This window comes from Clytia hemisphaerica, unplaced genomic scaffold, assembly GCF_902728285.1.
Source record: "Clytia hemisphaerica strain Z4C2 unplaced genomic scaffold, Clytia hemisphaerica genome assembly, whole genome shotgun sequence".
Classification (NCBI taxonomy): Eukaryota; Metazoa; Cnidaria; class Hydrozoa; order Leptothecata; family Clytiidae; genus Clytia; species Clytia hemisphaerica.
In genome coordinates this window covers 8,371-26,016 of record NW_027104535.1, presented here as the reverse complement: position 1 = coordinate 26,016, position 17,646 = coordinate 8,371, and the positions used below count along the sequence as shown (strand labels likewise).

At 38.5% G+C, this 17,646-nt stretch overlaps 3 protein-coding genes and 1 pseudogene across 3 annotated transcripts; all 4 read right to left on the bottom strand.

Annotated features, from left to right (window-relative positions):
- Positions 1–532: 532 nt before the first annotated feature.
- LOC136822528 (molybdate-anion transporter-like) lies at positions 533–2,501 on the bottom strand. Its single transcript, XM_067078794.1, has one exon. It carries the CDS (start codon positions 2,477–2,479, stop codon positions 1,157–1,159), a length of 1,323 nt encoding a protein of 440 aa, XP_066934895.1. The 5' UTR covers positions 2,480–2,501; the 3' UTR covers positions 533–1,156.
- Positions 2,502–2,696: 195 nt separating this feature from the next.
- LOC136822531 (GPI-anchor transamidase pseudogene) lies at positions 2,697–3,835 on the bottom strand (annotated as a pseudogene).
- Positions 3,836–10,943: 7,108 nt separating this feature from the next.
- LOC136822503 (uncharacterized) lies at positions 10,944–12,308 on the bottom strand. Its single transcript, XM_067078770.1, has one exon. The coding sequence runs from the start codon at positions 12,306–12,308 to the stop codon at positions 10,944–10,946; it is 1,365 nt and encodes a 454-aa protein (XP_066934871.1).
- Positions 12,309–12,601: 293 nt separating this feature from the next.
- Positions 12,602–17,221, bottom strand: LOC136822536 (uncharacterized). The gene has a single exon (XM_067078802.1). The coding sequence runs from the start codon at positions 17,219–17,221 to the stop codon at positions 12,602–12,604; it is 4,620 nt and encodes a 1,539-aa protein (XP_066934903.1).
- Positions 17,222–17,646: the final 425 nt, after the last annotated feature.

The window sequence follows — 17,646 nt, the reverse complement described above, 5'->3', positions numbered from 1 at the left end:
TATTAAGAAATGTATGGAGATTTTTAAAAGCCGAAATAAAAGGGATTGATCATCACAGTATTATAAATTAAAATAATGTAAAATGCGTGAGGATTGAGAGTAGAAGCTGCAAAATAATGCAAAAAATGCTGCAAATGCTGGGCATGGCCTAATCTTTTGAGGATTGTAAATAATGCTAAAGTATTCTTGTACAGAAAATTGAAATCAACTGAATGATAACTTTACACTACAAATTACTATGGATATATTTTCTGCTAAAAGAATAAATAAAATATTTGATTAAAATTTTTTATACTATTTTTGAGATTTTAATATTCAATAAAAAATAAAACTACCAGGGGGGAGGGTACAGCCGCAGAGTACTGACCCATGTGGCGGTGTCTAACTTTGAATCTCAAAAAAGTTAGTACCCGATACTAAATTTATCACATTTCTTTCAAGTAGTGTTAATATCGGTATTTAGTTGGTAAACTAAAATGGGTATAAATTTATCGATTTTGGCAAGTCACAATATAAGTTTTGCCAATTCCCTTTTTCCTCAAAAAAGTAGGTGCCAGGTACTAAAAAGGGGGTGGTGGTACCTTACACAAATATTTCTGTAAATCAGGGTTAGTACCCTATGGGTTAGTACCCTGCGGCTGTACCCCCTCCTAAAACTACCAATGATTCTGTCTCTATACAAAGAATAATAATAAAAAATGACAGTCACCTATTAGAATATCTAATTATGTTCTCCACGGAAAAAAGATTTAGATGTATAAAACATTATTTTAAGTTCAATTGCCAAATAAAATCCTAATACACCCTTAGACTCACCACAACAAGACATTTGACATTTGAAAATTTAACGAGTAAGAGAAGCTACAATCATGGTTGAGATTGATATATTAATATCTCGGGGAATTTTAATGTTTTCAGAATTCAAAGTTTGGGCGAGAATGTCAATTTCAAAATTTCTATATATTTCATTGGATATTTCGATTTTGGAAATGGAAGTAAGCAATTTCACTTTAAAAATCCTTTGTGGGGTTTAAAACTTTGCAGGGAACTCCACTTATTCTCAAATAAGTTAACTTTGTTGATAGTTAGTCAGGATCCTGTTTTGATCAGAATAAACTAAGAAAAATGAAAATTTTAGTTTTATTGAAGAGATAATCTAAGCCAATTCTTCATTTTCTGTATTCGCATCCATTTCATTATCATTCACCGTAAATTTCAATAACGTTGCAAACAAACCACCAACCATCAAGAGACATGCGCAGAGTGTGAACATTTGCGTGATACCGTGTGGGCTATGACTATCGTGTAACACCAATAACACTATACTTGCAATCACGTTCAACGGTACACGAAACCAGTTCATTATAACAGCATGATGTGCAGCTGGCAACACTTTGGTTCTCAGGTAACCCATAGCTGGGAAGTATATACCACAAAGTAGTTCAATCACTAAAAATAATAAATACGAGGTACGGGGATGATTAGCACTAGCAAAAGCTGCTCCACCATTAGCAAACATGACTCCATAGACAACAAAACAAACGATTGTTGTCGTTTTATATTTTCTTGCTACAAGATGTTCAAATAAGCTTCCTCCGATCCATATAGAGCACATAAAAGAAGCAAACACAACACCAAGGGGGGGTTCAGCTGGCAGCAAAACTGGTGTCCATAAAAACACAAAAATGTACATGACACTTTCGAACATTGCTTGAACAGCACCGATAAGGAAGATACCACGATTCATAACAATGAGACGTAGTCCTTCAAAACAACCTTTACATGCTTGGCCAGATCTTCCATGATTCTCAGACCAGGTGACTTGGATCAGTGCTCCAGCCACAACAAGAAAAGGTATTGCAAATAAAAATGGTGCAACTGGTCCAAATTGAAGCCATTCAGATAACAAATTAGCAATAAAGCCAGCTGTGATTGCAATAACACTGTTATAAAAGGTAGCTTTTGAGAAAGTGACATCCATCCATTCTGTAGGGAACTGATAAGCTTGTGTATGCTCAAACATATACCAAGAATCAAATGCAGAAAAGAGTAAACTAGTTGATACTCCACCTAGTACTCTTCCAAGACATAATACAAAAAAATTACGAGAAAGCTTTGTAAAGCAGCATATTGAATACAAAATAGTAAACAATACGCACACCTTTTTCCTACCAAGCCGGTCAGTAAGTATACCAGTGTAGGTACCAAAAACAATACTCGATACAAACCCGCAAACATAAATAATTCCAATGAAAGGATCAACAAAACCATAATCATGATATAATTTATATAAATACGGTCCTTGTAGCCATTCAGCTAATAATGCAAGGAAATAAACACGGAAATATTTTTGTTGGAAATTGACAAAGGCTGGATTGTTGATAACAACTTGGTTCTTCTTTCCTTGCCATAATCGAAACCCAAGCACAAGCCCAATCACCAGTAATATAGATGTCACTCCATATGCAATAATTAACATCTTTCTATTTCTTTATTTTATTTTCACTAAATAAAGAAAAGAAATTTATGAAATTTGAGTCCTCAAACATCCTTATTTCAATACTGTGATCAAATGATTAAATATTTCACTGTGGAGCAACCACTTTAAAAGAATATTTCGCTCAAATTAAAATGATTTGGCAGGAGAAAATGATAAGACAAAAGACAAACAGGGGTAAAAACAAAATAATAAATAATAAGATTTTTGGTTCTACATTGAAAAAAAAAATGATAAGAATTACAAAACGTCTTAAATATTTCACAAGAAAGCTTATCCAGTTCACCAAATATTACAATGTTGGAATCTGGGAAACAAAAGAATATTTCTTGCTAGGTTGTTTATTGATATTTGTTTTGTCTTCAGTGACAGTGACTTCTTCGGTTTCAAGTTCAAAATCATACTGTTTTGTTATCTCTGTAGAGTGGACACTGCCAAAAAAATCTGTCAACAAGGTCTTATCTAATGGTCTCTGAAACAAATCAGAGCGTACATGGGGGTGTGAACGTACAAGATAATAATCACTTGTTTGTTCGAAGAACTCTTTCATGGTCTTCTTACTATCTGGTTGAACTCCCTCTAGAAATTGTAAAATGTAATAAGTCCATCGGTCAATGATTGGAACACCAATCTTTGGATCATCATGGTGAGATAAAGAGTCTTCCCCAACTTGACTGCTAGCAGCTGCTAGAATGTTTGGAGAATAACATTTAGCATGGATAGAAGCTGCTTGACAAGTGTCCGTTAATAACAATAATTCATTGTAGCGACCCTTAAGCCACATCTGTTCAAAAACATCAGCTAATTCAATGTTTGTAATCTCCTCTGCTTCTTGAAATTTGAGAAAACCTTCTCCCCCATGCCCAGTAAGATAAACCAAAATATTACTCGTTTCATCTGAGAGTAAACGTTTTGAGCGTGGTGAATTTTCATTGACACGTCCAGTCAATACTCTAACAAGATTTTCTGGTGTAACTTCATAACCTTTGTAATCAACTTCTACATTATCACCATAAACATCGATTTTCTGTTGAACATTATTAAAAACTCGAGCAGGACGTGAATTTCTTGGGTTACAAGGCATTTCATCTGCTAGCATCAATATAATATGACTGTCTGGTATACCTAACCTTTTAACGCTACGATAAACCGACAGAGCATTTGCAATATGTCTATAATTGAACCAGTATCTTGATGTACATGCTATAACTGCCCAATTATTTGTGTGGTTCTTCCTAGCTCCAAAAACATTTTCAAATTGGGCATGGAGCACAGCAACAAAAATAAAAGTATGAAGCCAAGATTTCATTTCTACAAACTGTTAAAAAAAAATTAAACTGGGTGACTCAAAAAGAATTAGGACATATATATTGATCCACGTGCAGACTGAATCAAGTCTTTCTTGGACCAGCTTGAAATCAGTGTTTCTCTTATATTAAAATAAGATTTTAAAATTCAAATTTTGAACGTTTGATATTTCACTTTGGTCAAAAAGTTTCCAGCTACAGTATATAAAAATAATCATTTTCTTGCAGAATTAGCAGTTTTTAAAATAAAAATGAGATAAAATAATTTAGCACATTTTCATGTATTTTGAAAAGGGAATTTCAATTTTAAAAGCTTATACTTGAATGGGATAAACTGGTTCTTCGGTTTTAAATGTTTATTTTGCTGTTAAAGGGAAAATAATTAGTTTGAACGGTGACAGAAAGGATCTTCATCATCCCTTGACTTTTAACAGCAAGTTTCAAGTATCAAATAAAGTCAATCAATGAGGCGAGGTTTTTGCAAATCGCGCGGGCGGGATGAGTGCTCTTTTAGTGAACAAAACTTACCTTGCAAAACCAAGTGGATATTCTATGATAAAGAAGTACGGAGGTAATCAAATTTGTCGAATTTGTCAAGAAATAAATCAAAACTGCCAAAGAACCAGCAAGCCATCTTTGTACATTTTTGTTTTTGCTTTATTTTAATGTTTGATGATTTCGACAGACGATTCGTGATTCAAATAAAAATGTTCGATCGTTCGACGAATATCGTTCGATTTTATTAAGGCACCATTTACACTAGAATAACTAGAAGGAAAAAAAAGAGCGATGCGCGGGCGGTGTGTTTGGGGCATTAAGGCTCTTACAACCCTGTCTCTATATATAGCGGCTTTATGAGTGGGATTTTTAGAGTGTCTCTTATTTTGCTACAATCTTTCAAGAAATATATTGAGAATTCCGGTTATTTTGACGTTTTTCGAGATTTAAAGTTCAGGCGAAAAAGCCGATTTTGGGCTATCTCTTTAGTTTAATCGAATATTTCAATTTGAGACTGGTAGGCAGACTTCCAGGCTATATTTGGAGCCGTACTGGACCATTTTTGAACTTTTGGATCCTAAGATCCTAAGGTCCTAAGTCTTAAGTCTAGCGTTAAAACTCAGAGTTAAAACTCTACCCTTCGAACCTACTTTAGAGCACTTACAAATCGATTGTGGTTTCAAAACTTCCTGGGGAATTTGCCATTTGTCTCAAATATTTCTGGAAGGATCTGAAAAATGACAAATTCTGCTCAGCAGAGGTTCTTATTTCAAGTTTAAAGCAAATTTTCTGGCTCAAAAATCCCCTTTCTTCAATTTTAAGGGCTGAAACTCAAAAAAAAGTCAAAATTTCCTGAAATTTTCACGTTTTTGACTTTTCGTAAATTGGACCTTTGCAAAATATTAAATATTTCATAAAAAAGTGATTTTGGCTAGGAGCAAACCCTTCAAAATGGTCCGAAACATGCTTTAAGACGAATTTTAGAGGTTTTCAGGTAATTTTGGACCCCCCGCAGAGCAGAAATCAGCATTTTTCAGTTTTAAATATTTGAAAAATTAAATACTTGCAACATCAAAAAAGTTTGAACTCGCTTTTTTATGGATGGTCAGATGGTAGATGCGGCACCCAAGGAAATGGTTGCGGTTGGATTGAACTGGTTAGCTTTAATGTAAAAATTTAAACCCAGAGTAAAATTTACTGATTAATGATTGAATTTCCCTTGGTGTTTTAAAAATGCAACGTGGAAAACTTTTGGTTGTGAATTTGGACATTTTCTTGCTGCATGTGCGTTTAAGACGTGGAAATTTTTGCTGTGAATTTGGACATTTTCTCTCACGTGCGTGTAAAACGTGGAAAACTTTTGGTTGTGAATTTGGACTTTTCCTTCCATATGCATTTTAAACGTGGAAAACCTTTGCTTTGGTTGTAAATTTGGACATTTTCTTCCACATGCGTTTAAAACGTGGAAATTTTTGCAGTGAATTTGGACATTTTCTTCCACGTGCTTTTAAAACGTGGAAATTTTTGCTGTGAATTTGGACATTTTCTTCCACGTGCATTTTAAAAATGTAGAAAAGTTTTGCTGTCAGGCAAAAATGAAAAAATGTAGTGTTTCCGGAAAAAGCTTTCATGCGGCCAGCCAGAAAAAAACATTTTTATTTGATTTTTTTGATGACTTAAGTAATAAGATCATTGAAATATAACTTTAAAGATAACTTTTATGTACAAACAGTATGAAGTAAGCCCTGAATATACTAATTATTTGCAGCATGCTTTTGAAAATTATGCAATGCTAGGGGAATTTTTTCCTTTTGACGTCCTTTCAGATTATGAAAATGTTTCCCAGCATATATGAGATTTTTTTTCTTCTTTTTTTGCATTACACTTTTTTTTTATATAAGAACCAGTAAAATTTTTCTGAGCCTTGACTGTTCTTATTTTCTTTTTTTGCACTTTGAGTCTCTATCATGTTCTTATTAATAGGATCCAGACGGTGTCAATCGAACGAATCGAACGCCGAATCAATTGAACGCAATTGAACACAATCGAATAATTGCAATTCGATTGTCGAACGCAATCGAATCGCAATCGAATATTACTCAGGACTTGCCGTTCGATTGCTTCGATTATGTTCGATTGCTTCGATTATGTTCGATTGTATTCGATTATGTTCGATTGATTCAATTGTATTAGATTTTATTTGTTTTCGTACGCTCGGCCGCCTACGCTAAATAGCTCTAACAGAGTGATCCAAATTAATTTAATTGCAATCAAACTCATCGAACATAATCGTAATTGAACGAAATCGAAGATTAATCGAATGTAATTGACAATCAATCGAACCAATTGAACATAGTCAACTATCAATCGAACCAATCTAACCTTACTCGAACGCAATCGAACACAATCGAATATTACCCAGGAATCGGCCGTTCGATTGAGATTTGATTATGTTCGACAATCGAATCGCAATTATTCGATCGCGTTCGATTACGTTCGATTGGTTCGATTGCAATTTTTGTTCGAAGTTGTTCGATTGACACCGTCTGGTAGGATGTAAGTGAGGTATTTTAGGCATTATACCCAATTTTTATTACTTTGACCCCTACAATGCTTGAAATTGAGTAGTTTCAGGCTCAGCATTGTTCTTATTTTTTGGCGATTTTGAGCCTCGTTGTTCTTATAAATTGTTCTTATATCAAAAAAAGTGTATGTTTGAAATTATGAAATTGTTTCCCTATGAAATTGTTTCCCTGTTTTGAAAGTTTTTAACTTTTTGACATGCATTTCAAAAAATATAACTTTTGGATGCTATAATTTTTTACCTTTTTTTCAATATTTTATATATTTTACCTTTTCTCCAAGCAATATTTTATATATTAAACCTTTTTTCCAATATCTTATATATGAAAGTATTATGCAAAATATTTCATCTACTTTGAAAATATAAATTTTCCTTTGGTTTTCTTATATATTGTAAAATATTCTCAATTTTTGATGAACAAGATCAATTTTTGTAGATGTACATTACCCCCTGATTTAAGAAAACGAGAAAAGAGAAAAAGACGGAACGAAATTCCGTTACTTTGCGCAAAGTATCATAACACATTTTTTATACCAAGAAATCCTTATTATGTTCTTATTTTAGCGGTTTGTGTAAACCGCAGGTTACAGGACGCAGGTTACAGGTTACAGGTCACAGGTTACAGGTCACAGGTTACAGGTCACAGGTTACAGGTCAACAAAGTGCAGACCGGAAAAAAGATAATAAGATCATAACATATACATAACATAACATCAATACATAACACATTAAATTACAAAAAAGTAATACATGTTATTTAGATATTATAAAATGACAATTGAATAGAATAACAACCTAGTGACACTTACTTACAAAAATAATGACAAAATCATAAAATATGATGCCTAACAAGACAAAGGGTCCATTTGTTTCATCACCATTTATGCCACTTATGCCACTTATGCCACCTTTTTCCCATTTGTTTCATCAAAATGTGTTCAAAAGTGTTAAAAAATACTTACATTTTTACCACCTTAATTTACATTGATCATTTGTGTTGTTTGTGTCAAAAGTGGAATTTTGCCAAGCTTTTCCAAGCAAAAAGAAATTCGCATTTGTTTCTGCATTCTGGGTCAAAAGTGGAAGAATGTTATTGTAAATGGCGGCAATAATCGAATGCATAATTACGATGCGTTTCACTTTCGTTTTCTTGTTAGTTTGTTTATATTTCCGACATAATTTATGCGGCAATTATTGACGTAACTAAGAGTTCGCAAAATGGTAGACTTTTGCCATTTTTAACACGGTTTCCATTTGTTTCACACGATGGTGGCATTTGGGGAAAAAATGGCAAAAGTGGAAGTTTTGAGGTAAGAAACAAATGGCCCCAAAAGCACAAAAAATATTTATCATGCAAAATGTGATGTGGATGGTGTGAATGGATAAAAAATGGCACCAAACAGAAGCTTGCAAGGTCCCTAAGAGAGTGGTTTTAGAAGGATGGAACTAATTAATTATTCAGTTATTATTTTGATGTCTCAATGACAATTTTTGACAAAAATATTAACAGAGTCATAAAATCTGATGCAAGAAAAGACAAAAACACGAAAAATATTTATAATACAGAATGTGATGTTGATAGTGTGAATGGATATAAAACGGCACCAATCAGACGGTTAGTGTAATTTACGATGCGCGATCCAACGATTCACGATGCGCGATGCACAATCCATGCATATATTATGTTACTTATTCTAATTATGCACGAATAAGTTTTCATAATGCTAACTACAAACATCATATAACAATAACGAAAAACAAAATTAAAAAAGAAGGGGGAATAAATTATCATAATCATAATGATTGAAATAACTTATATCTTCTGTGTAGAAAAAACCAAAAATTGATAGCGAGAGAAAGAAAATGTTCGCCGCATGCCTCACTCGTTTTTAAAATGAAAGAAAAAGCCTTGACGTCATAGAAAAGTTTTAGCGCGAAAAATTTATTAAAACACAAACTCATTTTTGTACGTTCATTATTTTTTTTAAAACAGTGAATAATGTAAATAAGGAATCATTGGCTACATTATTACTTTTGGCATGTTCTTATAAAAGCCTTTCATCACCAACTGAATTGCAACTGGTGCTTTCATTTATTTGATCTTTTTCTTTGTTTGATGATCAAGTTAATTTATTTGATCTTTCTCAAAAAAGGTGAGTTCATACACGCGCTCTTCATTAAAAAACGTCTTCCCTACTTTACCACAACATTGTAAATTTTTGTTTATAACCCTGTCTCAATCCGATGCATTTGATTGGTTTAATCGGAGAAACGTTTTTTTTAAGAAAGAAAGCAAAAAGGTTATACAAGATATTCAATTCAAAGCGGGGCAAATTGTTTCACTTACACTTTTGCCACTTTTGCCCTTGTTCCCACTTCTGCCACCATCATGTTGAAACATTTTTAAAAAGTGTGAAAAGTGGCTCCTTCAGCTAGCTTGTGTCAGGGAATGTGTAAAAACGAGACCACGTTCCTTCTAATACGGGCCCGAAACAGTGGTCCTTCTAGGTAAAATTCCGACGGCAACAGAGCCTTATTCTAGGTCTTTATATTACATTTTCAATTGGTACAACATAAATTATGCCTTCTGCCATCTTTGAATAAATTTATTCTCTAGTTACATAGCGACGGATAATTAATGCAAAGTTAAAATCAAATTTATGCATTCGAAAGCTGCCATTTTGTTTGCTACTTTTCACACAAACTGAGCGAAACAAAACAAATTTGTTTTTTGCTTGGTGGAGATTGAGAATTTACCACTTTTAACACAAAGGATACAAACGATCATTTGGAATTAGGTGGCAAAAAATGTAAGCACTTTTGCCACTTTTAGACACATTTTGTAGAAACAATTTGGAACCTGGTGGCACTTGGGGCAAAGATGTGAAAAATAGCAGCGAAACAATTTGCCCCAGCATGGGCAAAAAAGTTTATGTTTTGATTCGATTTGATTGTTGAGGTTAAAATATATACACGCATACTTTACATTGATTTTCCAGGAATACAAAAGAAGGAATTAAAATATGTGATTACTAAAACCTGTAAATGCATAATTAGAATAATTAACATAATATATGCATGGATCGTGCATCGTGCATCGTGAATCGTTGGATCGCGCATCGTAAATTACACAAACCGCCAATCAGAAGCTTGTGAGGTCCCTAAGAGAGTGGTTTTAGAAGGATGAAACTAATTAATTATTCAATTGTTATTTTAATGACTTAATGACAATTTTTGACAAAAATATTGACAGAATCACAAAATATCATGCCTTGCAAGAGGAAAACGCCAAGAATATTTACCATACCGAATGTGATGATAACAATATGGCTGGATATAAAATTACACCAATCAGAAGCTCGTGAGTTCTCTGAGAAGGTAGTTTTAGAGCGATGTGTTTTATTATATGTAACCATCATATAACATTACAAACATTACAATATGTAATATACCTGTTATACGTATAATGTTAAGTGGAAATAATATCTTCTCTATGTAGTCGATAAATTAGTAACAATTCATAATCTCATAGATGAATATAATCTGTAGTAAAGTATCTCTGTAAAGTAACTCTGTAAAGTATCTCTGTAAAGTATCAATCAATTCGGTTTGTAGTAAAACTCAGTGAAGTATCAGTCAAAGTATTTACTTTGTATAATGTGACATCTCATAAGTCAGCCTTTTCCTTTACATACATGTCCTCTCTCTATTGATGTAAATCATAACTCATCCTGACGAGCAGAATGATCTCTAAAAAATCTACGAATATATAGCAAATGATATTCTCTAGGGTCATTATGTATAAAACTGCGTAACAATAGAAAAGCTACACTTATAATTTCACGGGAATTACGTCATTCCCCAAGTGGATCAACGAAATCGACCAATTAAGAATTTATTGGGAGCTAAGTTGCGTAACAGTCCCCTCCTTGAAAGGACATGTCTTTCAACATTATGGCATCCAATCAAGCAACATCGGCCAAACAATCCATGTTTAGAATGTCAGTTCTACATTAACACAAGGTTCACCATCACTCTCATGGTGTATAAACGTTTATCAATCGGAGAGTTCCAACGGAGCCAGCTTTCGTACTGGCCGAACACACGTCCCGTCCTTGGTGCGAATCTCGACCGTTCTGGTTCTACCGTCGTCGCTCGTCACAAGTCGTTCGATCCTCGCTAACTGCCACGTTCCTCTCGTCATTTGTTGTTCGTCGGAATAGAGCACGAGCTGCCCCATCTTGAGCTCCTCATGTACGTCCGTAGTCCATTTGTTCCTCGTCGTAAGTGTTGGTAGGTACTCCCTCTGCCAACGTCCCCAGAATTGGTTTGTGATCGCTTGTACTTGTCTCCAACGTTTTCTGAATGTCATCTCATTTTCGTAAATGACGCAAGGTTGAAGGTTGTTGCTCGCTCGTCCAATCAGAAAATGGCTTGGTGTAAGAGGTTCAAGATCGTTAACATCGTCACTAAGGTGTGTAAGAGGACGACTGTTAACAAGCGCTTCGACTTCGGTGAATACAGTAATCAGAGTAAAATCGCTTACCGATTGGTCCGCAAGTATCACTTTAAGGCTCGTCTTCACACTCCGAACTAATCTTTCCCACGCTCCACCCATGTGGGGTGCGTTTGGAGGATTGAACTTCCAGGTGATTGACCTCCTCCTCATTGACTGATCAATCTTCATTTGATCCATTCGCTCAAGCTCTCGTTTGAGTTCGTTGGTGGCGCCTTGGAAATTTGTCCCGCAATCGGAACGAATGACATCTGGGTTGCCTCTACGATTTATGAACCTTTCAAGTACATTGATGAAATCGTCCGTGCTCAATGAAGGTGCAACTTCAAGGTGAACTGCCCTTGTCGTCAGGCAGGTGAAGATACATCCCCATCGTTTGATGCGACTTCTCAGGATCTTGACTTCAATTGGACCAAAAAAGTTGACCCCCGTCTGGAAAAATGGTGGCGTTGACGTCTTGATCCTATCGATTGGTAGATCAGCCATCTTAACTTCCATTGGTGATGACTTGTGCCGTTGACAAGTAACGCACTGACGAGTCACAGCATTGACGATTGATTTTCCTTTAGTTATCCAGAATTCCTGCCTCAAGAGGGACAGGAGGTGTTGTTTCCCTGGGTGATGATTGATTTCGTGATAGTGACGCACGAGAAGCTTTACAGCTGGATGTATCCCAGGAAGGATGATTTGATGTTTTGATGCGAATGGGAGTGTGCTATTCTTCAATCTTCCACCGACCCTGAGAATACTTTCATTGTCTAGGAAAGGGTCGAGCCTCATAAGTGGACCCCTTTTCTTCTTTGCAAGGTGGCTTGTTTTTGTTACGAATGCTTCTTGGAGTGCATCCTTCGTCTTTGTTGGTGTTAGGGAAGCTCCATAACAGCCTTCCTTGATTGCTTCCTTCATCTCTGCTGTTGTTGGTGAGGCTGGGTGGCAGACTTCGTCGGGCACGTCCTTCGACTCTGTTGTTGTTGTGGTTGAAGAAGCTTGCTTGTAGTTTTCTTGAAATACCTCCTGCTGGATTAGTTTCAGAACTTCGTTCCGTCCTTGTCTCTCTTCGTATGTTGTTAAGCTTCTCTCTTGCTGGGGTTTCTTATCCAGCTCCTTTGCTGGGGTCAATGTGTCTTGGGATGCTTTTCCTTGTGCTTCTTCTTGAGTTGAAGTCGAATTATCCAGGCAATTGTCCTGGTCAACCTCGCTCACTTTGAAAATCGTGTGTAGTCGATCATCGGTCTCTCAGTTTTGATGTTTAGATTCATTGTCTCCTTTTTAATTTCCTCATCATCTGGGTCGATATCAGGGATAGTTGTCTCTCCCCAAGATTCTTCTGGCCTGTAGAGGATTTCTGGTCCCTTGAACCAGATGGGATCTGATGTCAGCCGGTGAATATTTGTTTCTCTTGTTCCCAAGTCAGATGGGTTTTGCTTCCCTGGGATGTGGTGCCACTGATCGGGTTCTGACTTCTCTCTTATTTCGAAGACCCTGTTGCTTACGAAAACTTTGAATCTCTTGCTGTCATTTGAAATATACTGGAGGTTAAGGGTGGAATCCGTCCAGAAGTGGATGGCACTGAAAGTCATCTCCGCTTCATCGACGATTGTTTGATGCAAACGTACAGCCATCACTGCACCTTGGAGCTCGAGCCTTGGCAAGGTAATCTTCTTAAGTGGGGCAACACGAGACTTCGCCATCAGTAAGTGACACGTCACTCCTCCTCCTCGATTGACTCTCACGTAGCTACAAGCCGAGAAGGCTTTTTCGGAACCATCACAGAAAGTGTGGAGTTGAAGCTCGTAACCATTGATGTCGAGAGAGCGAGGTACCTCGATAGTACCGATCTGGCGCAGTTCCTCGAGCCATCGATTCCACTCCTTTGCGAGATTATCATCGATTGAATCATCCCAAGAGTACTTTGCTCTCCAGAGTTCTTGTAGTATCAATCTTGCCTTCAAGGTGAATGGCGTTAGTAGGCCCAAAGGATCGTAGACGGTCGAGGTTGTCTTTAGTATCCCTCTTTTGGTGTTATTAGCAGAAGGTTCGACCGAATGGAAGTAGAAACAATCTTTGGTCAGGTTCCAGCGGACGCCAAGAGCACGTGAAACCGCTGGTTTATCGTCGATCTTAAGAGAGGTGATGTTTTCCTTTGCCCTTCTTTCTTCAGGGATATTTTTCAGGAACTCGGCCGAGTTGCTATTGAACTTCGTAACTCTGAAGCCTCTATTGTCTAGAAGCCGGATCAGGGGGAGGAATGTTTCGTTTGCCTCTTCTGTTGTTTGTACTGACTTCAATAGATCGTCGACGTAAAACGATTTAAGCACCGTCTTTATCACTCTATCTGAGAAATCTTGTTGTTGATCGAGAGCGGCTCTTCTCAAGGCATAGGCGGAGCAGCAGGTGGAATCGGTTGCTCCAAAGATATGAACCAACATCTTGTAGTGTTCGGGTGGCGATTTTGAGTTGGGATCATCTCTCCAAAGGAAGCGAACAGCGTCTGTATCTCCCTCGTTTAAGTGGACTCTGTGGAACATGGCTTCGATGTCAGCCGTAACAGCGACCTTATATCTTCGGAATCGCAAAAGAATGCCAATCAAGCTGTTTAGGAGGTCAGGACCTGTGAACAGACTCTTATTGAGGCTGGTACCCGCAACTTCTGCCGCCGCATCAAAGACGGTTCGTATCTTTCCCGGTTTATGAGGTTCTATAACGCCATGATGTGGGAGATACCATGTTCTGTCCGTGCGTTCCTCTACTTCAGAAACCTCGAGTCTTCGGGCATAGCCTTTCTCTAGGTAACTTGAGATGTTGTTCTGGTACATTCTGAAGAAATCAGAGTCATTCCTCAGGCGTTTGGACAAACTATTGAGGCGTCGTTCAGCTTGTGCATAGTTGTTCGGAAGTTTGACTGATCCTTTCCATAACATTGGAACTACGTAATGACCATCCTTTACAACAGTCTCTTCATCTAATCTCTCTATGGCTTGACGGTCTTGGATCGACAATGGTCTAGTTTCTTGTATCTTGGTGCCAAACGATTCTGTTTCCCAGAAGTCTCTCACAAGTCTGTCGAGTGAATCTTCCTCATCCATTCGAAGATGTGCTGTCAAAACCTTTTTGGTTTTGGCTCCTCCCTTGTCGTAGCTTCCTATCAAGGACCATCCGAATGGTGTTTTTGAAGCATGTGGCAAACCGTGACCTCCAAACTTCACTTCAGATGATATTAGAGCCTTTGGAACATCAGCTCCGATCAACATTTCCACTTGGCCTGACGTCACATTTGCTATGTTCAGTCCTTTGATATACTGCCATTCTCTGCTCTCTGCTATGTCATTTGGTATTGCTTGGCTTGGCATGCGGAACTTCGAATCTTCGATGGAATGGACGCTCTCCACCTCTGCTCTGAACCCTTTGTCCGCCGAAGATATTGATATATTCAGAGTCTTGACCCTGATGTCTTCGTGATCCTTTATAGTGCTGATCTTGATCGTCTCCATACGTCCCCTGAGCCCCAACTTGTTACAAAGACTCTTCTTGATCAGCGTACACTGGCTGCCACTATCTAAGAGAGCATATGTGGTGACCCATTGCCGATACTTGTTCAGTATCATCACAGGGACGATCTGGAGAAAAACGTGCTGCCCGATTCCAGTCGCCGATATTAGTTTCCCCTCTGAATGAGAGTCCGGAGGCTGTCCTCGCTCTCTGACTTCTTCCTTTGAAGCTTGGTCTGGGTCTGTGTGAACCTGAGGCTGCTTTTGTTCTCCATTCCCTCTCTTCAGAACTTGGTCTGAGTTCTTGGACAAGGCTTTGTGGAGCCAAGTGTGATGTCTTCTGTTGCAATCGGGTGCAGAACAATTCCTTCTTACCATGCAATCTCTAACACCATGTCCTTTCTGGAGACAGTTGAAGCATAAGAGTTTCGACTTGACTGTCTCGAGTTTCCCTTGCGACGATTTCCTTTTGAATTCCTCACATTGGTATATCTTGTGGTTCTCGCCGCAGTGCGAGCAGACAATTTTCCTCTCATCATCTCTATCGTTCCCTCCAACATGGCCATTGAACTTTGACTTCTTAGGTGAAGGCAAGTATGGGTCTTTGGCTGCCATGATTCTGTCTTGTAGCCATCTTTCGACGTGACATAAATTTGGCTCCTCCTTCTTTCTTATCCTGAAAGAATGCTCCGCCCATTTGTGCAAGTAACGATCAGGGAGGCGCCGGAGCGTTTGACGTAACACCGAAGTACTGTGGATGTCTGCAATGTAGTTCATCTTCTTCAGTGTATTGACACATTCTGACAGCGAGTAGTAAAAGTCGGTCATAGTCTCTGCGTCATCAGATAGTTGGGAACCGTTTGTCACCTTCTTGATGGTTGCTTGTGCGACTATGGAGGGATTGCCAAACATATATTTGAGTCTTTGGAGTGAGTCGATGTACCCTTGTGAATCGTTAGGGTAACCTCCTACCGCCCTGAGAGGTTCTCCAGTGAGATGTTGCACAAGGTAAGTTCTCTTCTGAAAGCTGTCAAGGTAGGGTTGACGATGCACCATGTCGTAGAAACTCGAGATGAAGGTCACCCACCGGTCTGCACTGCCATCAAACTGTGGTATGATCTGAGTAGGCAGTCTTTGTTGTATTAACATTTGCATCTGGATATCACAACTTTGGGACAATGGTTGGACGTTCAAGTTCTCGAGGTTCAGCTCATCTATCCATGAATCGATGGATCTCTCCCCTTCTTGGGTGACTGATTGTCGAACTGATCCCCTATTATCATTCGTCTGACAACGCTCGTCTCGATGTCTTTCGTTGGTTTGGTTGACCCGAGATCGATTGTACTTATTGATTGTGGCTGGGAAAGGAGTAGCATCTGGGTTGAGTCTATCCTTGGGAGGGTACTTATCAATAATATATGTACTTTGTAGGCAACGATTAGGAAGGGGGTCCCTCCATTCCTGAGGGCTCCTTTTGAACTTTACTTCTCTTGATGTTGACTCAAGGTGATGGGTTTGCCCCCTCGTCCCATCATATGTTTGATATCTTGTTCCTTCGGACACGTCTGCTGCTTCGGACACGATTAGTCTTTTGGACGTATCGTCCGGGGTTCTTACTTCGTGTTCTCCGGATACATGAGGTTTAGTTTCGGTATTTTGGAGTCGTGTTAGGTTCGCTTCAAGTAAAATTCCCTTTCCAGGTTCCGGGGACCGGTTTTCGGGGTCATTCCTTCTGGGTGAGTTGCTTCCGTATTCATTCATGGCCTGAGTATCCCGGACTTCCGCATTCTCAGGATCTCTGTTTCCTGTTGTCTGGGTCATAGTGTTGTTGGAGTGGGCCGGCTCAATATATAACTTCGAGAATGCTTCAATGACGCTATTGTTGTCTGCTTCAGATCCTTCGAGCTTTTCTGCTTCAGATCCTTCGAGCTTTTCTGCATCCTCGAAAAATTGGATACTTTGTCTCCAGGATTCGATTCTCGCCTTTTGAGTTTCAGCAGAACATAGTGATGAAGGAGTATCATTTTCTCTGTCGACGAAGTATTGCTCAATGTTCGCCAAACAGTCGTTCACCCTTATGGATAGGTCATCTATCCATCGGTCATTGAATTCCGGATGTCCGTCGGTCAAGAGTAGCATGAAGTCCTCATGTCTTTCTATAGCGGCCAGTTTCTCTTGCTGCAAGGTATCTTTCAGAAATCGCAGCTTCGTTCGACTTCCCCGCGACGCGACATGGGTTTCTATTTCTTGAATCATTTTCCCGATAGAATATTTTTTCCCGTTTCTCTTGCGCTTCGCTTGGGAGATTTGACGCTCGATACTAGAGGCCATAATAGTGGATATGGGGATATTCTTGACGATATTCTAATGTCTCGGTAACGATTCGGATTGGTTCAGTATGATTTGTATGGGCTCTGTGCGACCCTTGCGTATGTTGGATAGGTGAACGTTGTATCAAGTTATGGTGTGATCTGCGATCAGGTTTGATTTTTTGTCGATGTTTGTTAAGGCCCCTGGGCGGTGATGCGCGCGCGGGGGTGTAAGCTGGTGGCGGGTGACGATAGTTGCAGTGTTTGCGGAATAGGCGGAGCGGTTGGGAATGAGGACGGTGTTTGTAGCGGGCGGGAGGGTGGTTTAAGACAGTTATTCAAACTGATCAGAGGTAAACCAGGCCCAATAGTGGTCGGATAGCTCCGTCCGGCTCAGGTCAAACGGTTCAAACGGTCAGACGTTAGGACGTTATTCAAACTGGTCAG

Bases quoted from the DNA above. Each gene is read 5' to 3' on its own strand.
- LOC136822528 (XM_067078794.1), bottom strand. From the start codon at position 2,479: ATGTTAATTATTGCATATGGAGTGACATCTATATTACTGGTGATTGGG.
- LOC136822503 (XM_067078770.1), bottom strand. From the start codon at position 12,308: ATGAAGGAAGCAATCAAGGAAGGCTGTTATGGAGCTTCCCTAACACCA.
- LOC136822536 (XM_067078802.1), bottom strand. From the start codon at position 17,221: ATGGCCTCTAGTATCGAGCGTCAAATCTCCCAAGCGAAGCGCAAGAGA.